General features: G+C 42.2%; 2 protein-coding genes across 3 annotated transcripts in view; one reads left to right on the top strand and one right to left on the bottom strand.

The window, feature by feature from the left end:
• CD96 (CD96 molecule) overlaps nt 1–20,806 on the bottom strand; it is a 91,624-nt gene that overhangs the window by 54,817 nt on the left and 16,001 nt on the right. Inside the window, 2 exon segments of the mRNA XM_089910528.1 lie at nt 8,757–8,808; nt 12,602–12,815. Of these exon segments, the coding sequence (XP_089766654.1) occupies nt 8,757–8,808; nt 12,602–12,815 (266 nt within the window).
• On the top strand, nt 1,266–3,823 carry ZBED2 (zinc finger BED-type containing 2). Of its 2 annotated transcripts, XM_089910526.1 has the most exons (3): nt 1,266–1,372; nt 1,541–1,678; nt 1,835–3,823. In XM_089910526.1, the coding sequence occupies exon 3, from the start codon at nt 2,440–2,442 to the stop codon at nt 3,043–3,045; it is 606 nt and encodes a 201-aa protein (XP_089766652.1). In that variant the 5' UTR covers nt 1,266–1,372; nt 1,541–1,678; nt 1,835–2,439; the 3' UTR covers nt 3,046–3,823. The 2 variants fall into 2 exon arrangements, with proteins under 2 accessions (XP_089766652.1, XP_089766653.1); XM_089910527.1 differs by having other exon boundaries at nt 1,541–3,823.

Genomic DNA, 20,806 nt, shown 5'->3' with positions numbered 1-20,806 from the left:
AATTCTGCAGTAAGTGTCAAAAAGTATTTGGAGAGTTCTGTGGGAGTACAGAGAAGGATGAAATCTGGGAATAACTTAGAGGGCACAGTTATATTTTGTGGACAGGCAAGAGTTGGGCCTGGATCCTACAGGTGAAAAGTAGTGGGGGATTCACAAAGATGGGCAGATGGAACGGTTCATGGGCTTGGGAGTGAGGTGGGGATGTTGTCCTGGAAGGAGAGGTTGGAGCAGGATAAAACTGATGAGTCAGGAAAAATGAATCCAAATCTGGCTGTAAGACTGATCATTCCATTTCCACAGATGAAATACTGAAATGGTGACCATTTGTAAATTATCCCATATTCAGTTTGCTTAAGTTTGGACAGAGCCTTTTCCAAAGGACTTTTCACAGAATCAGTTTGAAAATAGCTGTTTAGTCTAGAAAGAGAAAACCTAAAAAAAGAAAAAAAAAAAAGAGTTTCCCTATTTGTTTACCGGCTCTTCATTTCTATTTGGGGTCTCTCCATGCCCCACACATTTGTTTTTCACTTGAAATTTGACCTTCAGTCTCTACATGTTTTCTACTCTACCATTTCTATATTTTCTTCTATAACTCAAAATTTTTTTCTCCCATGGACACCTTCTTTAAAATGTGCCTGTCTCCTCTTGGTAGGTCTTCCTTCCTAAATCTATCTATCTATCTATCTGCCTATCTGAAATACGTATTTTTTGCTTAAGTTGATTATACCTTTATTTCATTCCAATTGAGAGTAGAAGCCAACATATTTCAGCTTTTCCAATTCTAGTTACATAATATAATAAAAAGCAACCCCAAATTTGCTATATTTCTCTAAATTGGGGGGGAAGTCCTTTCACTTAATCTTCCCCTTTCTGCAAGTTCTCTGGCTTTTCTACTGACTGTATTTACAACATCAATAGTTTCCAACCAAAAATGGAGACTCATGGTCTGACAATTGGACAAAATATTTGAAACCACAGATATTCTTGAGGCATGTGGTTTCTCTGCCCATATGTCACCCATTCCCCCTCTTAAATCTCCATCTTTGCTTGACAGGCCAGATGATCTAGTCTTCTGGAAACAGAACTAAGACTTGTAGGTGCTCGACTTACTGTTTTACTACATGATATTTGCCAGGAACAACTTTCTTCAGCAGTGGAGGGGGGCGGAGAAAAGTTTTGCATTTGTTGCAGAAAAACCCTACAGGCAGGGACACTCCCACTTGGAAACGAGGCTTCCCTGGAAGTGGGAGGGAACAGGAACTGGAGGTGCCCTCCTCCCAGGAATAGGAGTCAGCTAACAGCCTTCTAAGGCGGCAGGAGTGCTCACCCTGCACCGCAGCCATCAGAGACCAGTCCAGAGCCTTGCTTGCCTGTAAGTACCCACTTGTGGCTGGGAGGTGCTTCCTAACTCTTCAAGGTTGCAAAGCTTAACGAATAGGCTCTCAATCACTTAAGAAATGACCTAAGAAGGGAGAGAGAAGTCAGGCTGTTTTTAACATGTACTATAATTTTCCCTTTGTTTATTTATTCTTAAAATGAGGTACCTCTTAAAATAAGCCAAACATCTGGACTAAGTTGCTGTCAGGAAGTTCTCATCAGCTGTTGGCTTTGCAGGCAATGGTGCCTGGGAAGGTGGAGGATGGTGAGCTGCTTGCCGAGGACACCCAGGCACAACCAGGTCTGTGGAGATTCGCTCCACCTCTCTCTCCTTCGGGCATGCCAGCTCCTCCCACTGAAAACAGCTAAGCCTGCTGTGTGGGCTTCCTAGAATCCCAGCCCCAGAGGGACCTCCCTAGGGACAAGCTAACCTCACATTGAGAACTTTATTTCCCAGACCCTGGCAGACTTTGTAGCCTCCGGACAGCCTGTTGCATCCGTTCTGAGGAAACGCGAGTCTCCGACATCAGCATCTGTCTATGCTTCGCTTCTACCCACGCTGAGGGAGACCCAGTGAGGACCCAGCCCTGGGGCTCCTGAACAGCCTGAACCCTGAGGCTTCTCCTCCTGCTTCCAGAATGCATTGGATCGATCGCCAGGAGCACAGAAACAGCGGACGCAGCCAGGAGGAGAATCAAGAGAAAAGCCTAAAATTTTCAATATTCAAAAACACCCGTGTTGCTGGTTGATGTAGAGAACACTGAGCTCACTCAAGAGCTTTGTATTTGTTGCACTAATTTGTTTTGTCTTCTGGGCCAGCCAAGGAGGGATCAGTATGTATCCAGGTCATGAAGGGAATGTACAGGAGGGCCTCCGAGGCCATTTTGCTTGGCTCTGATGCACCCTTACTCTCCGGTGAAGCAGAAAGGAAACATCACACCACCCAGGTGTGGCCGGCCTTTGACCATTATTGCAAATCCCCAAGACTTACCACAGTCCCTTGCCAAGTACACTTTTAGCCTTAGAGACTTTTGGAAAGGAAAGCTGTAAAGAAGAGACAGGATGAGGCAGGAAGAGGAGGAAGGAGAGGGAACCAGGATAAAGGCAAAAGGGGACTTAGAAGTGAAGGAGGAGATCAGTGAGACGGGAGGACCGGTCAGCCCTTTTGCGGGTGCCACGCCCACCCCGATGCCCCACAACAAGGGGACTTGGTTTTCTGAGGCCTGGGAGTATTTCCACCTGGCCCCTGCCCTTGCTGGACACCACCCCAACCCATACACCACCTGCTGCCTGTGTGGCAGGCAGGTGGGCCGTGGCCCAGGGGTTAACGTGGGCACCACAGCCCTGTGGAAGCATCTGAAAAGCATGCATAAAGAGGAGCTGGAGAAGGGTGGCCATGGTCAGGCCGGGCAGCACCAGGACCCCAGGCTTCAAGGGCCGCAGCTCCCCACAGGCATTGAGGGCGACTGGGCCAGGATCCTGGAGCAGGCCAGCCAAAGAGAAAAGGAGGCACTTAGGAGGGAGAGGGCAGTGGAAAGGAGAGAGCGAGCCCTGGACGAGGTGGAAAGGGCCATCCTGGAGATGAGGCAGAAGGTGAGGGCTGAGAAGAAGGCCTGCCAGAGGGACAAAGACCAGCCTGCAGCAGCTCATCCCTTCCATTTTGTTTAAACGGGGCTTGGGGGATTCTATTCTGAAAACACTGACTTTAGACCCGTAGCAAAGAAGGCCATTTTAGTTCCAGCTCTAATATATAGCAAAGTGGCTTAGTGGGATTTTGTTTTTAAGAGAAAGAGAGCATACTGTGGGTTAATCTCAGCAGGTCTGAATTGGCCAAATGCTTGTCTATAAGGTTCCTTAGAGCTGTATTCACCAAAACTTTAAAATATACTAACTAAAGAGAAATGTCGGCTTGCCACCATGGGTCTGTGGGTTATTTGGGGGCAGAATGTACCAGCCTGTCAGCACTGATGAGTGAAAATAATGGGATTTATGCCTAGCACTTGGTTTTGGTGGAATTGAAGGTTTTGATGGTTGAGGCTGGTTGGGTGGCTGGAATATGCCTATGCGACCAGCTCACTCTTGAGAGCCCACCATGAACAGAGATTAGGCTTCCTGGGAGAGAGGTGTTTGCACACATGCTGGTGTTGATTTGAGAACTGGATACAAAGCTTGTTCTGTGGGACCCAGCAGTGGAAGGACAAAGAAACCTGAGCCTGAGATCTCCAGGCCCTTCTGATGCATATCTTTCTCCCATTATTGCTGTGCTTTTATATTAAAGCTGTTTCATTAATATAGCCTGTCTGAATCCTGTAAGTCTCTCTCACAATATAACACATAAGTAATTAATGCATAATTAGCACAGAGAAAAGTAAAGACTTTTCAACTCACTTGAATTAAACATTAAGAATAGAGGATATCGGGCTTCCCTGGTGGCGCAGTGGTTGAGAGTCCGCCTGCTGATGCAGGGGACACGGGTTCGTGCCCCGGTCCAGGAGGATCCTGCAGGCCGAGGAGCGGCTGGGCCCGTGAACCATGGCCGCTGAGCCTGCGCATCCGGAGCCTGTGCTCCACAACGGGAGAGGCCACAGCAGTGAGAGGCCCGCGTACTGCAAAAAAAAAAAAAAAATAGAGGATATACATTAAAGCATAATTTGATTTCATTTTAAGCTCTGTTAAATGAAGAGTATATGAGGAAGAGATGAAAGAACCTCAGAAATAAAAAGAAAAAGGTGGAGAGATTGGGTATATTAGGAGAAATAAAGAACAGAGGCAGAAAACCAAAAAAAGAAACAGGGATAGAGAAGAAATGTGAAGATAAGAGAGACAGTTCCCTAGAGAAAATTCACCATGGAAAGGTAGGAGACCTTGACTGTCTGAGAGTGTGAAGGACAGAGAACATGTTCTTAGCTTCTGAGGTCAATTTTAATGAGTTAAGTAGCTTTTGTTTTGTCCCCACATACCACACAGACCACTCATTCATTTGAGCTGTAGGTTTCAGATTATATTCCTCTTTAAGATACTAATTGCATGCCAATGCCTTGTTCTCTGATTTTTTAAGAGCTGTTCATCTTTAAATATTTAGAGATGCTTTGAGAAAAGGGATCCAGCAGTCCATATGGAGAGGAAAATGCCCTGGGCTGCTGAGGATATGCTTAAAATATTAACTCAGGAGTAGAATAAAATCAAACTAGAAACTACTCTGGCCTTTGTGCTGGAGCTGACTTGTTTCGGATGATTCCTGTAGAACCTATTATTTACTTATTTTTAAAACTGCATTGGGGGCTTCCCCATTGGCGCAGTGGTTGAGAGTCCGCCTGCCGATGCAGGGGACACGGGTTCGTGCTCCGGTCGGGGAAGATCCCACATGCCGTGGAGCGGCTAGGACCGTGAGCCATGGCTGCTGAGCCTGCGCGTCCGGAGCCTGTGCTCCACAACGGGAGAGGCCACAACAGTGAGAGGCCTGCATACCGCAAACAAAACAAAACAAAACAAAACAAAACAAAACAAAACAAAACAAAACAAAACTGCATTGGGAGTGGGGAAGAGGGCATGGTGAGAGCAGGGGAAGACAAGAGGAGACAAAGCCAGCATTGACAGACTGTAGACAGCCATGTCCCTAAAGCAGACAAGATCCTGGTATAATAATGGTGTCTTGCCTTATTTGGTCCCCACCTATGTGGCTCCTTTTTACTGCTGTTCTTAGGCATGTCAGCAGCTCTAACAGTCAGATCTGTCTTCCCTGTGAGCTGTTTGTGAAAAGACACAAGTCCAAACACCAGGCTTGTGAAAAACCCAGGCTGCATTGCAGTCCTGTAACCCCTTTTTTCTAGAAACCTGCCTGATATTAAAGCTTTCACTTTCCTTATGGTTTCCCCCCGGGGGTGTGATGCCCCTTTTAGGACCCTTTCCATCTGTGGTGAAAGCTCAGGGGCTCAGGGGCTCACTGCTGCAAATGATGACGGCGGCTGGGAGTCACACGGCTGGAGATTTGGACTCAGAATCTTAATGTGCTACAAAAGATGCTATGAGGGGAAAAAAAGGTTGCAATATCTAATCTTAAACACACACACACACACACACACACACACGCACACGCACACACACACAGGAAATGGAGCTTAAGAAGGTCAAGGAATGCACAAAACTCAGGCTTTGCAAAACCAAAATTAAATAAACAGAAACAATCAAATTCTGTAAATAGCTACTGGAGATGTCCTGCTAAACTCTGATGTTTTGCTTTTAGATTACAGTGTCTTTTTTCCATGGGTCTTGTTATTTTAACCTGTCTTCCTTTTTAGGCATTTCAATCCCACCTGCTTTTGTTTCCTACGTTTCACACGTGAGGTAGTTTTGTTTTTTGTTTGTTTTGTTTTTTTAGTTTTTTTCCTAAATTTTGTAAGAGTGACAAGGACAGGACCCACGGAGGTGATCTAGTAAAAGCACAGGCAGGAAAAAGAGACACATGTGCCTCGTGGAAAGACTGCCCTGTTGAGTAAACTAGAGTTTTCGTGTATCTCTCCTGTGCTTTCTTTTGCTGCATCATCAGAGTAAGGGGTATAGAGGGCCAGGGGCTGTGGCCGAGGGACTCTTCGGCCCAGCATCTCTTGCTCTAGAGCAAAAAGCTGCTACATGGGGGGCCCTGAAGCTTACTTTAAAGACTCTTTCTTTCCATGGAGCTGTGGAGGTGAGGCTGTGTGCCATGCTGGAGCCCTGGCAAAGCCGAGCCCTTGGAAACACGCAAGAACACGACATCCATAGGGGTGACACTCTCCGTGGACATCCCTTGCATGTCTAAGCCTGAAAGACATCATTGATAGAATAATCTGCGGGCTTTTCTATTCTACAGGAAAGCTAAATTAACCACAAGCTTTGTAATTTTAACTAGTAACACTGGAAGACACAGTTCACAGCTGACCAAACCCCTATTGTTCTAACACTTAGGGCTGCTGGTGCAGTGAACATGTAGCGCCTAGTAAGCATCAATACATGCATGTTGACTTGGTTAATTTTTAAGAGATGAAGGGAAGAGGGTAGGAAATTACCATTACTGAGCACTAATGGTTGCCAGATAGTAGACAGCTTGCATACAGGTCTCTCATTTGGTCCTTATGTCACCATTGTGAGGTTGGTATCATTGTCCCTGTTCATTGATGAGGAATCTAATCTAATCTAATCTAATCTGGTCCAAGGCCCAGAGTTAATAGTGAAGGAGGAGAATTCAGACCCAGGTTTATCAGATTCCACAACCTATCTTGTTGTGTTTTTTCATTAACTCCCACTGTCTCTGAGAATCAATCACATAGCAGATTTATGAATATTCATGCAGAGGAAGGAATAAGTGAAAGAGAGTGAGTGAGTGATAAGTAGTGGGAAGGGAAGAAACATTTCTGAGACATCCACTCTGCGCTATGTACTCCATTACTGTGCATAAATCTAATGCACCTAAGAACCCTGTGTAATATTGATTATGATCCCAGTTTTGGAGATGAGTTAGTTGGGACTCATAGAGCTTAACTACTAGATGAGGCTATGTTGCTAGTAGGTGGTTGAATTAGGATTTGACCTTAGTTCTATCTGCCCTTAAAGCATGATCTCCTTCCGCTATGCCATCCTGCCTGGGTACAGGCATGCTAAATTCTCATCCCACCTCTGCCCTTCATTAGTGGCTCAGCCAGTGGCTTAGACTCTCCAGGCCCCGATTTCTCATCTGTGAAATAACAAGATGTTCTACCTATTTCAGAGGCTTATTGGGAGCATCACGTGATAAAAGCATGTGAAAGGGCTTTGAAGAGTTAATAAGTTATTAAAAATATAATTGGGATTATAAGAATAACAGAGTGAGGAATTACCAATGTTTGTCAAGGTCTTAAAAGATCCACAGACAAGCTGTGTCCTGTAGCTGGTTATGTGGAGTTGGTGATTCCACACCAACTAATTCCAACTAATTCCCCAGGAAGGAAAGTTCTCTGGTTTTTCTAGTCAGTGCCCAGGGAAGCATGGGTACAGAACACAAAATCTGATGACACATAAGACAAAGTCCTTTTCTTTTTAAACTGGAATTCTTGGATCCAACCTTGTGGTTCTATATCTGGATTGAGTCCATGTTACCTATAAACATTGGCCCAAGAACCCACAAAAAAATCCTGATAAGAAACAAAACAACTACCAAACATTATATCATTAGATTATTTATTTTACTTAAACTATTGAAATGCAGTCCACTAATAAACTTGAAAATTAATTGTGGCAGAACAAAAAAATGGAAACCTTTCCTATGTACTTGGGACTATAATAACAATTAATCTAAGAGACTAATTCATAAAATCAAAAGACTTGGATAATATACTCATCTAAAACCGTACCACAGAGCCTGAGCTATGATTTGTATGCAGCTGTCAAATTACATGACTGATATTCAGTGAAAACATGACAAGAAATCATAAGTTATTTAATGTTCTTGGGGCTAGAAGAAACTGGAATATAATTTTCTCTCATCCCATGTAACAGGAAATGTTTGAGAATTAAGAAGAATATTTATTTTACTTGGGATTTTGAAAAGTTTCAATGAAGTCATAATGCCATAAGACAGCTGATCAACACACATTAGTAGTAATAACAACAAAATGCTTATTGAGCACTTAATACATACCAAACAATATACCAAGAATTTTTCATGCATTATTTCATTTAATTCCTAAAAACAACAACAACGTGCTGATACTCTCCTTACCCCCTTCATATAGATGGGAAAACTGACTACAAAGGTGTGAAGTAATTAGTTCAAGGTCACAGCCAGCAAGAGGAGGGAAATAAGCCCAGATCCCAGAGACTAGAGGCTGGGAACTACCTACAAGAATTTGAAGTCAGAGGGGCCTATTCTAATTTCCTTTTTCTCCTGCCCTTCCTTGTACTACCTAAGAAATAGCCAGGGTTCTGAATGAGTTCAGAAGGGTACCTTTCCTCTTGTCACTTAAAAATAAAAACACTAGGAAAGCCGGTATAGGAAATGAATTAGAACAAATTAAACGTCAAAGGATGAGCAAAAACCTCATTCTTACAACAGGATTCACACTGCTTTCTGCCCTACTTTTCCTTCACTATCTACTTCAACATTTATTAAACAGAAATTTAAACAATTGAGACAATTTTTCCAGGAAACTTAAGGACTAAGGATCACAAGATAACATGTTCTGAGAGCCCTAAGTCAGAAAATAAGGATTCCCATTTGGGTTCTAGAGTCAACTCAGCTTTCCTTCATTCCCACCAGAAATTAATTGGAATAAGGTCCTCTGAGAAACATTCTGAGCAATGATGCAAACTGACACACACTGGCATAATTATGCTGTAGATTTTCAAAAACTTTAACGTTACGCACCTCTCCGAAGACACCCATGGAATTATTTTCCACAATTGTGGGGATTTCTGGCTTAGCTTAAAGGCAAATAAAACACAGTTAGTTAGTGGCCCTGAATGATACCCTACCTGGTCACTAGTGTGTGTGTGTGTGTGTGTGTGTGTGTGTGTGTAAAAAATTCGTAACTCATCAGATATTTATTAAACTCCCACTGTGTGCCAGCAGTATACTAGATGCCTAGGAAACAAAGAGGAAGAAATAATATTCATCATCTTCAAGAAATTTACATTTTCATGGAAAATACAGATGCATAAACTAGAAATTAGAATTGATAGAACTGATATAAGTATTGCTATTAAGGACATGTGGGATTTGAAGAAAGCTTTTGAGAAAAGCTTCTAACTCAACCTTAGGGAATAAGAAGAGGCTTTTGGAAGAGGCCACATCTGATATCTGAAAGATGTTTCTGGGTGAATCAGGTGAAAGGAGGAATGTGGGGGAGAGGAGGGGCAGGCAGTGGGCAGACGGAAGAGAGGAATGTTCTATGTGTCCAAAGGCCTAGAAATAAAGCACAAGTTACAGGTCCCTGAAGGGGCAGGAAGAACACCTGGTTCTTATTTAGTTGTTTGGTACTAGAAAAGATCAGGGGCTATTTCAGTGATTTTCTTGTCCCGCTAAATTGTAAGTGCCTTGGAGCCAGAATGCTTTATTCATCTCTCCATCTCTAGCACTTAAGTGCCCAGCATAAAACAGACATTGAGGACATAATGTTGAACTGAAGTAACTTCAAGTAAGTTCTTTTTTTAAAAAAAATTTTATTTATTTTATTTTATTTATTATTTTTTTGGTTGCATGGGGTCTTCATTGCTGTGTGCTGGCTTTCTCCAGTTGCCGTGAGAGGGAGCTACTCTTCGTTGCGGTGCACGGGCTTCTCATTGCAGTGGCTTCTCTTGTTGTGGAGCACAGGCTCTAGGCACACGGGCTCCAGTAGTTGTGGCATGTGGGCTTCAGTGGTTGTGGCAAGTGGGCTCAGTAGTTGTGGCACGTGGGCTCAGTAGCTGTGGCTCACGGGCTCTAGGGCACAGGCACAGTAGTTGTGGCTCACGGGCTTAGCTGTTCCGCGGCATGTGGGATCTTCCCAGACCGGGGATCGAACCCGTGTCCCCTGCATTGGCAGGCAGATTCTTAAACACTGAGCCATCAGGGAAATCCCTCAAGTAAGTTCTTGAGTATAGCACACAAAGCCCTCTATGAACCAGTGGAAAAAATATTAAGACCCTTGTCACAGATGCCATCAGTGTCTGCTACATCCACTCAACCTCTGCTTACTGAAGGCCTCTTGCTGGGCATATATATGATCCTCTCCTGAAGATTTACTGAGGTTATGGAAACACACTCAGTCCACAAGTAGAGCAGACTGGAAGTCCCAGAAGGTTAATGGTGACAACAGGTGGGGAGTTGGTGGATAACACCCCAGCTTCCTCGCCTTTGTTTGGTATAACTCTGATGTGTATTCTCCCAGGGTTTCCCAGTGGGAATGAGCTCTAAACCCATAGTGCTAACTGGCTTGATCACGTACATTTTATTATCTTCCTTCCCTTCCTTGACATATTTTCCCACTCCTATGTTTTCTAGGACTACCTCTCAAATAACTTAATTTAATTCAAATCCTTGTCTCAAAGTTTTCTTTCAGGGGAACCCAAACCAAGATACAACCTAAAATGGTTATGGGAGGAGGCCTATTTCTGATTTCCTATTAGCAACAAATGCCAGTAGAGTGAAGGACCTGAAAGCAAGAACAATTACTAAAAGTTGCAGAGGTGACTGAGAGAGACAGATTCTTTGGGGGGCTCAGGACAATCACATTTAGAGCTTAGCAGTGCAGGAGAGCAAACTTGTGATGGCAGGTGACTCCCCACTAAAGAAAGGAAAGTCAAAGGAGGCTAGTGAGAGGGATGCGGCAAGTAGCAGAGAGGAAGCTTCTAATCCCTGGTCTGCCAGAGAATGAAGGTGTTCTGGAAGAAGAAATAAACTGGACTTAGGGCTTATAGAATGGCTCAGTGATACATTTGAGTATTTATTTCAAGGTTTTCATGTTTCTGTTTTTGGTTTATTCTATTCGGGGAATCACCCAGGCACGCAGAGTGGGTCCTGAATACGATATGTGTATACCTCTGCCAGGATCACTATGATATACACTCGGGTGACACTCCCAAATAGATTAAAGACTGTCCAAACACAACACAGCTGGCCCATTTGCTAAAGGAGAAAACCAAGAAGCAGGAAAAATCTAATTCTATGAACAAATAGGCAGAGTTTCATATTTTTAAGCATCCACTGAAAGGAGTTCAAAGAAGAAGAAAACAGAAATATAGAGACAGAGAGATGTAGAGACAGGGTGATAAAGATGAGATGTAAGAGAGTAAAAAGCATTCCAGACCAAGATGAAGGTATTTTAATGCAGCAAAGAGATACAGGACATGGTTTAAATGTTGACAAGGCAATTAGATGGAGTTATGGTACAAAAACTCTTGGCCAAATGGGACACAGTTTGCCTAACACAGAATTATTTTTTTTCACACCCCGGATGGCTGCCTCCATCGATTTGCCAATAGTCAGGCCAGATGAGTCAGCTTCATGTTTGTGCTAAGACAGTCATACCCCATAAGTGAGTGAATGGTGATGTCAATAAAAGAGATGAACAGCCTTTCCAACTCATCACAGGGCATTGTCTAGGCTCCATAAGGAACCTGACCATCAAGGGCAATTGATTATTTCCTAGCCTATCCCTGAGGAGAGATGGAAAAAGAGGGAGGGAAGGAAGGAGAAAGGGAGGCAGGGCAGGAGGAAGAGAGTGAGAGCTGGAGAAAGAGATACAGGAGAAGCTATAAGCAAGCGACTTCAAACTAAATACATTTTGGCTGTAGCTCTTCCCACCTTTATGAACTAAAGGGTTTGCATTTCCTTCAAAATACTGACTTGTGTGACCTCTAATAATAATCAATAAGATTCTAAGTAAAAACAAAGATTTTTCACTTGTCCTATCATTCAGACAACTGAGAAAATATCTACCAGCCCATGCTCTTAGGTGGTGTGAATTATTTTCTCTTTGTTTATCTCATTTTCAAAAACAATTAACTGCTCATCCACATCACTGTTTTTCTCTTTGCCTTCATTTAAAAATGATGTTTTAAAAAACACAGTTCTTAGTCACAAAAATGAAAAATATCCAAAGCCAAGGGTTTCTGTTTATTGATGTTTCCTTGCATCACTGAGCAAAATAGAATTTTCACATTTCCCTTAAATTCACACCCTGCAGAGTCTCTGCAATTTGTTTGAGGCCACAGTGGATATTTCACCTAAGCTCCACTCTCCTGTGATTGCAGGGTCAGAGGGCCATCCCAGCAGGTTCTTTGGCTGGAGAAGCTGGACAGTCTCTCACCCCAGCTGGCCTTGGTAGGGGTGAGAGGACTCCTGCAGAGTTTCTTTGGAGCTGTGTTTGTCATCTTCCTTTTCTCACACTGGCCTTATTCCACTCTGCTCCAGAAAGCAACTAAGGCAATTAGACAACTAAGCAATTAGACCTAGTTATAATTAAAGAGACTTCCAGTATTCTCAGGAAACATTAAAATTGCACATAAAGTAGTGGTCACCAGGAAACTGACCGATCTTTGGCAACTGAACCATCATTCTTTAGCTTCCTACCCTCGTCCCCAGCCGTAACACGAATGACAACTATCAAGGCAAACAGAACTCCAGAATAGTGACCCTTGTGTGGCTGCTCTCCCGCTAACAGGGTGCTTCCTCTTTAGTGGAGAGAAAGCAGGAGACAGTGACAGGAGGATGGCAGGGAGTCCAGAGAACAGAAACTCTTAGCAAAAACCCTGACCGTGGTGGAGCGCCTGAAGATTTTGCCAGACCTGACTACAGCCTGGCAAGGGAACTTCCGGCCATCATCCTGGATTTGGACTGGAGAGAGGTAGAGGCTGTAGTCTGTACCTGGCTTGACTCTGTCTTTAAATAACGTGGAATTGCTGATGGGGTGATATTGGGTGAGAAGTGTTTCCTGAGTTCCATTATCCTCCTGATGAGAAAAAATGGTTACCAGCTTTGAGCACTCAGTTGTGCCAGCACTGGACTAGGTGTCCCACATGCAGTAATTCATTTGTATCTTGTAACAATAATGAATGAAGGATTGAAATTAAGAGATACTGAGTATGTTACTAGACAAAGTATCGTGACACTTGACTTTCAGTTATAAATTTGTGTCACTCTCTCTTAACACAAATAGAAACTTGCTGCTCTTCTGACTAAAACTTGCCTTTCATAACCTTCCATAAGTTGCATATTGGGGGTGGGATTTGGGGGGTGGGGTACAGCCCTGGGAGCTAATGTCAGATCATAATTCTCATTTCAAGTTCTGAAATCTTACTGCTAAGATGTGTTCAGGAGGCTGTATCAGTTTTACTTATTAAATCTTCACTGAACTGGGTGATTACAGTCATCCTCGCTTCCCAGCATTCCAGCATTCCTTTAGAAAAGGTCTCATTTTAGCTCCCTTTGGAGCCAGGACTAGAATGAGGTAAAGAGAGTCTCCTAGGATGCAAAATTTAAGGAAGCAGTCACTCCCAGGATCTTGTAAGTGCAGGGTGGGCACCTGAGAGTGAGTGCCTCCTTAAATTTTGTGTCCTTGGTATCTCCTTACCTCCTTACCTCAGCCTAGTTGCTGTCCTTCTGCTCTTATTTCTGTGATTGTGACCTTCAAAAAGGACACATAAGGGGCTTCCCTGGTGGCGCAGTGGTTGGGGGTCCACCTGCCGATGCAGGGGATGCAGGTTCGTGCCCCAGTCCGGGAGGATCCCACGTGCCGTGGAGCGGCTGGGCCTGTGGGCCGTGGCCGCTGGACCTGCGCATCCAGAGCCTGTGCTCTGCAGCGGGAGAGGCCACACCAGTGAGAGGCCCGCGTACCAAACACACAAAAAAAGGATACATAAGGAATAGGCTGTAAATGTTAATCTGAATTTGGAGATCAGAGTTTAACTGGAATACTTGATTCCTCTAGTCCATTACCTTTTTGTGGGTCTATGAAAAAAAGCCTTCATTATTCTTGCCTTAGCCTGAATCTCATGGACAAGGTCCCGGAGATGTCACAGTGTTGGGCAGGGTCAGTAAATGTGCTGACTAAGGGCCTAGTGAGAAGGGGACTCTTAAGGGGCATAAGCAGAGAGGAAAGGCTATGTTCTTATCCTCCTTCAGTATAGCTCTATATTTTCAACTGAGTTGCTTTGAACACATTCTGATGCACAAGCTTCTTCTCTGGAGGTTCTACTGGAGTTGTTCTGGGATCAGCCTCATCCCAGCGCACATTTTTTAAAAGGTCCTCAGAGGACCGGGGGCTGAAAACCACCAGTCTAACTCCAAACAACAGATGAATCATTATGCGTAAGGGTTGGGGAAATGGAAGGAACTGAAAAGGAGAAGGGTGAACAGGAATGCATCGGATGGGGAAGAAGCCATGAAATAATGAAAACAAAGGTCTGTGACTTGGACTCTCTGGTTTAAAAAATGAGACAGTTCAGGGTAGAAGAAAGGGAAGCCAGGTGAGGGAGAAAATTCAAGTATGAGCTGGGAGCAGAGCAAGAAGTGGAAAACAGGAAGGCAGACTACTTAGATAGTTTATATAGGTATTTCCAGAATATACTTAGTAGAAACTCTTACGCAAGACAATTTTTTAGGTGAACATGGTGAGGATTGGTATCAGCTTTACCTACAGATATACAGGTAGTAATGCCTGCAGAGAATCACAGACTTACTCCTGAAGCAAGGAACATAACTTTATACCCACATAAAGTAGGACTTAAGAGTCTGTGCCACTGCCTTCCTAACGAGGAAGGATACAGAAAATTAAAGGGAGAGAACTTATGTTCTGGAGACAGGGGCCCCAAAAGGAGCCCTGACAGCAGAAGAGAGAGGAAGGCATTTCACTCAGCGTCTGCTGATCTGGAGGCCAGTAATTAAGGAGGCTGGCTCCCCCTGCAGGTTCTTCAGCATAAGCTACGCTTTACAACTATTGTTTTACGCACAGGGACTGCTTTTGTGAGAATCTAGGGGTTCAAAGTACTTGATCTTTTAGTAAATGACTCGCCATTTGGAACATTTCCATCTGTCACTCTGTCGTGGAAGAAGGGCAGTCAGAGGCTGAAGTTGGAGATTGGTGAGAGAACTGCTTTTTCCTTTACTGCATAGCTGGGGGTGACTGGCCAGGGCAGTTTAACTGATGGAGAAAAGATATTTAAAAAATTATGCAGAGTGTTTTTTGTTTGTTTATTTTCTGGATGCTTGACTGTTGTAGAGGAGGGATTTGTTCCTTCGTTGGGAAAGATGGATTCGGTTGCAAAGTGTGCCCTGTAATCTACAACATCAGGACAGCCTGAGAGATTCCAGAGTCTCCAGATATAAAGGGGCGAGGCAAGAATCTGCATGTGAGCACCTGCCTTCGTGGAGCAAATGGGAAGAGAGGTGACAAAATGCAGGGAAACAATGAAATGTCTAGGGCTGGGAGAGGGAGAGACAATACTAACATTATACAATGACCACTACTACATTTTTATATTCTTATTAGTCATAGCTTAAATTTATTTAGCACCTACTGTGTTTGAGGCACTGTGCCAAGTTCTTTCAAGTCCTACCTTATTTACTCCTTACAACGATCTGGAATAAACCAAGGTTAGCTAACTTGCTCACAGGTCACACAAAGAAGGTACTTAAGTCACAGCACCAAAAAAGGGACAAAGAAGCCTCTGAGACAGCACATCTTAATAAAACCAAGCCATCACAAAACAAAATTTTTTTTGTGGACTCTCTTGAATGAAAAATGTATAAGAAATTCCAGGAAGCCAGAGGTCTTTGTATAAATTGGAGATTTTAGAGGTGTGGGCAATTTGCTGATTGAAAGGAGCCTTTTATGATATATTGATCTACCTTTGGTGATAGGGGTCAGAGAATACACCTCAACTCCTACCTGTTAAGAATGATCTTAGGGCACCTGTTCTTCCGGAAACAGTCTGGTAGGGGATCTTAAACAGAACCTTTATTCTTGCCTGTTTTTCTTTTCTTTTCTTCTTTTGATAATTTTAAAAATATTAATAAATATTTCTAAAACTTCATGGGATTTCCAACTTGGTAGACCCTTACAAAACTGAATGAGGAATGTAGACTGAACTAGCTAATGTATATGATACACCTACACGAGTCCTAACACTCAACAGATGTTCAATTAATACTAAATCACTGTCTTCCAGCCTCAACTGAGTCAGCCTGCTGTGAATTCATGAGTATTTACTCTCTGCTCAACTAAACTGAAGAATTATGGAGAGTCCTAAAACGAACTCTTTAAAGATTAGTTTTTAATATGTATTGAGCATAGGTACTGTGCTAAGTTATTTAGCACCTCACAATAACACCATGGAGCCGGTACTGTAACAATATAATTATAAAACTATAATTATATAATTATAATATAATTATATTATATAACTACAATTATCCCCTTTTGTGGATGATAGAACTAAAACTCAGGCTGGGCAACGTATCCAAGGCTGTATAGAATTCTGAGACAAAAGGAAAAATATGTATCCCTATATGCACTTATCAAAATATTCTCCCATATTTTGCCTCAATGGAAAAAATTAATAAACTCTCTACAACTTAACATTTTGAAAATGACTACATGAAGCCATGCATTGCTCAATCTTTTCTCCTGCCCTTGTCAACCTTCAAACCCACACCCGTGGGGGGCATGATGCCATGAAGACCAAGGAACCACAGGCTGATTGGAAAATCCTGTTCTTTGAACAGCACAGTAGGATCTCAAAACAAACAAAAAACATTGTGCCTTTATTTTAAAATTCGACATTTTGTTCATCATGGATTTTCCCTAAATTTTGATTTTTAAAAATATTTTATTAAGATATATATCTTGATTACTGATTTCTTGGGGCACTTCCTTAAATTTTGCACCCAAGGTGAGGACCCTACTCACTTCACCCTAATCCTAGCTCCTAGGTCATACAGCTATTAAATGTAGAGCCAGGATTTGAAAACAACAATTTCCCTTGAAAAGCCATGCTATTAATGCCTTTGCTACATACTGCTTCACAAAAGAAGTAGAATGGACAGTCCTTGACTTTTCTGCTGAGAGTCTGTTTGAGGAGAAGAAAAATTCACAAGAAAAACAAATAGAAAATCAGGACCCATAGAAGAAAAATAAATGCATAATAACATACAGGAGTTGGATAAAATAATTAACATGATGAGGGCTGGGAGGGTTCATATTGAATCACGGAAAACTCCTCCTGAATGTCTCTTAATGACCTCACAAACCCTAAAATAATTTGCAGAGGGGTTCCTATTTTAGTACTAGAATCAGAATTTTCAATGCAGAAAAGAGACCATGGAACTATTTGATTTAGTGAGGTGACCTCATCTCCATGTCAGGGCTGGCAGTGGTGGCCACAGGACAAGTAGGTGCTGAGTGTATACAGCCCATTCAATAAACTCTGTTAACTGCATCGATTGTTACTTCTTTATCTCCTAACTGCTTCCTATCTTCACTTTGCTCCATTTATTCTCCATCCAGTCAGTGCTGTCAAGTAGGGTCCTTGCAAAGCTCCCCATGTCCATTTTATAGAAGTCCACAACAATATTTTTCCAATCATCATAATCGGTTGTCAACACTTTGTAGGTTGGCTAACACTTCATTTTTTTTTTAACCTCTTTATTGGAGTATAATTGCTTTACAATGGTGTGCTAGTTTCTGCTGTATAACAAAGTGAATCAGCTATACATATACATATATCCCCATATCCCCTCCCTCTTGCATCTCCCTCCCACCCTCCCTATCCCACCCCTCTAGGTGGTCACAAAGCACCAAGCTGATCTCCCTGTGCTATGCGGCTGCTTCCCACTAGCTATCTATTTTACATCTGGTAGTGTATATATGTCCATGCCACTCTCTCACTTTGTCCCAGCTTACCCTTCCCCCTCCCCATGTCCTCAAGTTCATTCTCTAGTAGGTCTGCATCTTTATTCCCATCCTGCCCCTAGGTTCTTCATAACCATTTTTTTTTTTAGATTCTATATATATGTGTTAGCATACGGTATTTGTTAACACATCATTTTTGATTATGGTGAAGACAGGGTCAGTTGCCATCAGGTAGAAGGTGACAGCTTTCTTTTCTGAATAGCTAGGCTTCCCATAGGCATGGAAAACCAATATTGTTGATGGTACCATTTCGATTTTTGTTCACATATAGAACATTACAAGTAATAAAGAAGAGAATATTTAAAAGAGACATTTATAGATAAAAATTTATAGAAGCATAAGCATCTAGGTTTTAGTTATATACCTTTATCACTAATATTGAACTGTGTGAATCTGGTATGCTTCTCATTTTCTTTTCATGATTTTAAAGAGAAAAGTCATGGATTTCTCTTTATCCACCAAGTTTGGGAACAAACATTCCCTCATCACCTCCCCTACTCCCACTCCCACTATGTGCTCACAGGTCCCAGGGTCTTGGTGTAGTACATGTCTGTTGTTTGCTGGCTTTAATTATCCAGCTCAGACATGACCTAAGAGGCTTTTCCAGGTACATTTAGTCAGAATCAAATTATTTTCCCTCTATGTTGCTAGTTTTTACATTTTTATTAAAGTTGTATTTCATGGTAGGAAACATGTTCAATATAGTTTTGTATCCCTGCAGGACCTAGCACTTAAAACAGATTCACATATGTTTGTTAGACTGAACTGAAATTTATACTGTGGGAAATCAGGATGATAGTTTGGAATGAATGCAGAATATTAGACTGTATTTAGAAGCTCCCAGAATAAGCCCGCAGAATTTCCCTGTTGACTGCGTGCTTGTGCCCCAGGACATAAACTAGGAAAAATAGCATTTGTCCTTTCTCTACCAACTGCACTCCATCTAAATACACACATTCTGTGACTTTTTCTACATCATCCAACCATGCACATGGAGCCTCAGCTGACACCGAGGGTTAGCCCTTTGCGTTTACTTAGTTACCTCTCTTTCTAGATAAATGTTGGATATACAATTTGCACCAGATGCCTTTCTACTTCAGTGTAGTCATGATCCTGGAATGTAACATTCCAAAATGCAAAGGATCTGCTCCATGAACACATTTAACGCAGCGTTAGCATGGGATCAGAGACACCCAGCAAATAATATTTTTATGATAACTGAGAATCCCAATAATCACCTTTATCATGAGGGTCATAACTGAATTAATTAGATTTTATAAAATTCCACATACGAGACATGGCTTTTGCTTTCCAGTGACTTCGATTAAACTAATTTTAGTTTGTCAAATTGTTTCCAGGGTTTAATGCAGGACTTGAAGTGGAAGCACATTGCAGCTCCCCAGAGTTACTGAGTTCAATAAAGCAGGTTTCTACCCTCCTGGGCTCATCTTCACCATCTCTACTTTTTTAACTTTTTTCTAAAAGCCACATTATATCATGTCTGTTAAGAACAACTGGTTATCATTATGATTACTGCTGCCAGTTTAACAAGAAACTAAAGCACTAAAAAATGGATTGAGGGGATATTTATGTTCTCTTCTGACCTACAACAGTCATGACATAAAGAACTGTAGTTTATTCCTTAATAATGGGAGATTAGATGATTTCATCTCAGGCTTGCTGAATCCCACAGTGCCAACAGTATGGAGTATGGATGTAAATTAGAGGAGTAAATAGATTTTGACATTTTAAAAGGGAATGCACAGTTGGAATTTGATCAGCACATTTGCCAATACAATGTTCCCTGTGAAAAGAAGTTTCTTTCAAAAAGTTCCTCAAGTTGTCTCAATTATGATGCATTCTTTAAACTGAGAGCATGGCTTGAAGTTCCAGTAGAAGTTAAGGACTCACTCTCTCACTGTGTGACCTTAGGTGCAATCTCTCCATCCCTTATTTATCCTAAATATGTTGGCAGGATTCACAGATAATGTTAGTTTCTTAGAAGAAAACTGTTACATAGAGGATGTCTTATCAGTTATCTAGTCATTGATACTTAATGAGCTGCTCATTAACCAATCAGACAGCCAGCATGAGGTTTAGTGATCATCCATTTAATATGAGGCCAACGAATAGGACTGTGAGGGAAGGGGACAAAGATAAATGAAACAATTCAATTATGTATTAGATATTTACTAAGTGCCTATGTTCTAGGCACTATACTAGATGCTAGGGATTTTTGAAATGAGTGATGCAGCTTTTTGCCCTGGAGAAGCTCAGCGTCACAGAAAAGACATAAGCTGACTGAAAGCTTTAACATTTGCTTGGAAAAACAGATTAGACACCCTTCAGATAAAATAAGCTCACTAGGGCTTCCCTGGTGGCGCAGTGGTGGAGGGTCCGCCTGCCGATGCAGGGGACATGGGTTCGTGCCCCGGTCCGGGAAGATCCCACATGCCGCGGAGCGGCTGGGCCCGTGAGCCATGGTCGCTGAGCCTGCGCGTCCGCAGCCTATGCTCCGCAACGGGAGAGGCCACAACAGTGAGAGGCCGCGTACCGCAAAAAAAAAAAAAAAAAAAAAAAAAAGATAAGTTCACTACAGATCAACTGACTAGCCAGCAAAAATCTGTACAGTAAAGCTTATTAAACTTTAGTCTTTTTAAACTTTTTTTGTCTTTTATTTTTTTATTATTATTCTTTTTAAAATTTTTATTTTATGTTGGAGTATTGTTGATTAGCAATGTTTTGTTGGTTTCAGGTGTACAGCAAAGTGATTCAATTATATATATATACATGTATCTGTTCTTTTTCAAATTCTTTTCCCACTTAGGTTATTACAGAATATTGAGCACAGGGAGCTCTGCTCAATATTCTGTAAACTTTAGTCTTATTTATTACTATTAGACTTTACTATTCCCATTGATAGTGAATTTGTGATAATTAGGGTAGAAACGTTTCACCCATTGGTGGTATATATTAATAATGTAAACAAGGTATAGATACTGCATTTTCATTACAGTAATGTTTAGTGCAGC

This window comes from Delphinapterus leucas, chromosome 4, assembly GCF_059928025.1.
Source record: "Delphinapterus leucas isolate spDelLeu-1000000601 "Yukka" chromosome 4, BTC_Dleu_Yukka2, whole genome shotgun sequence".
In the NCBI taxonomy this organism is placed as follows: domain Eukaryota; kingdom Metazoa; phylum Chordata; class Mammalia; order Artiodactyla; family Monodontidae; genus Delphinapterus; species Delphinapterus leucas.
This window is presented reverse-complemented; position numbering and strand designations above follow the sequence as displayed.

Coding starts and splice junctions, on each gene's coding strand:
- ZBED2 (XM_089910526.1), top strand. CDS start 2,440: ATGAGGCAGGAAGAGGAGGAAGGAGAGGGAACCAGGATAAAGGCAAAA.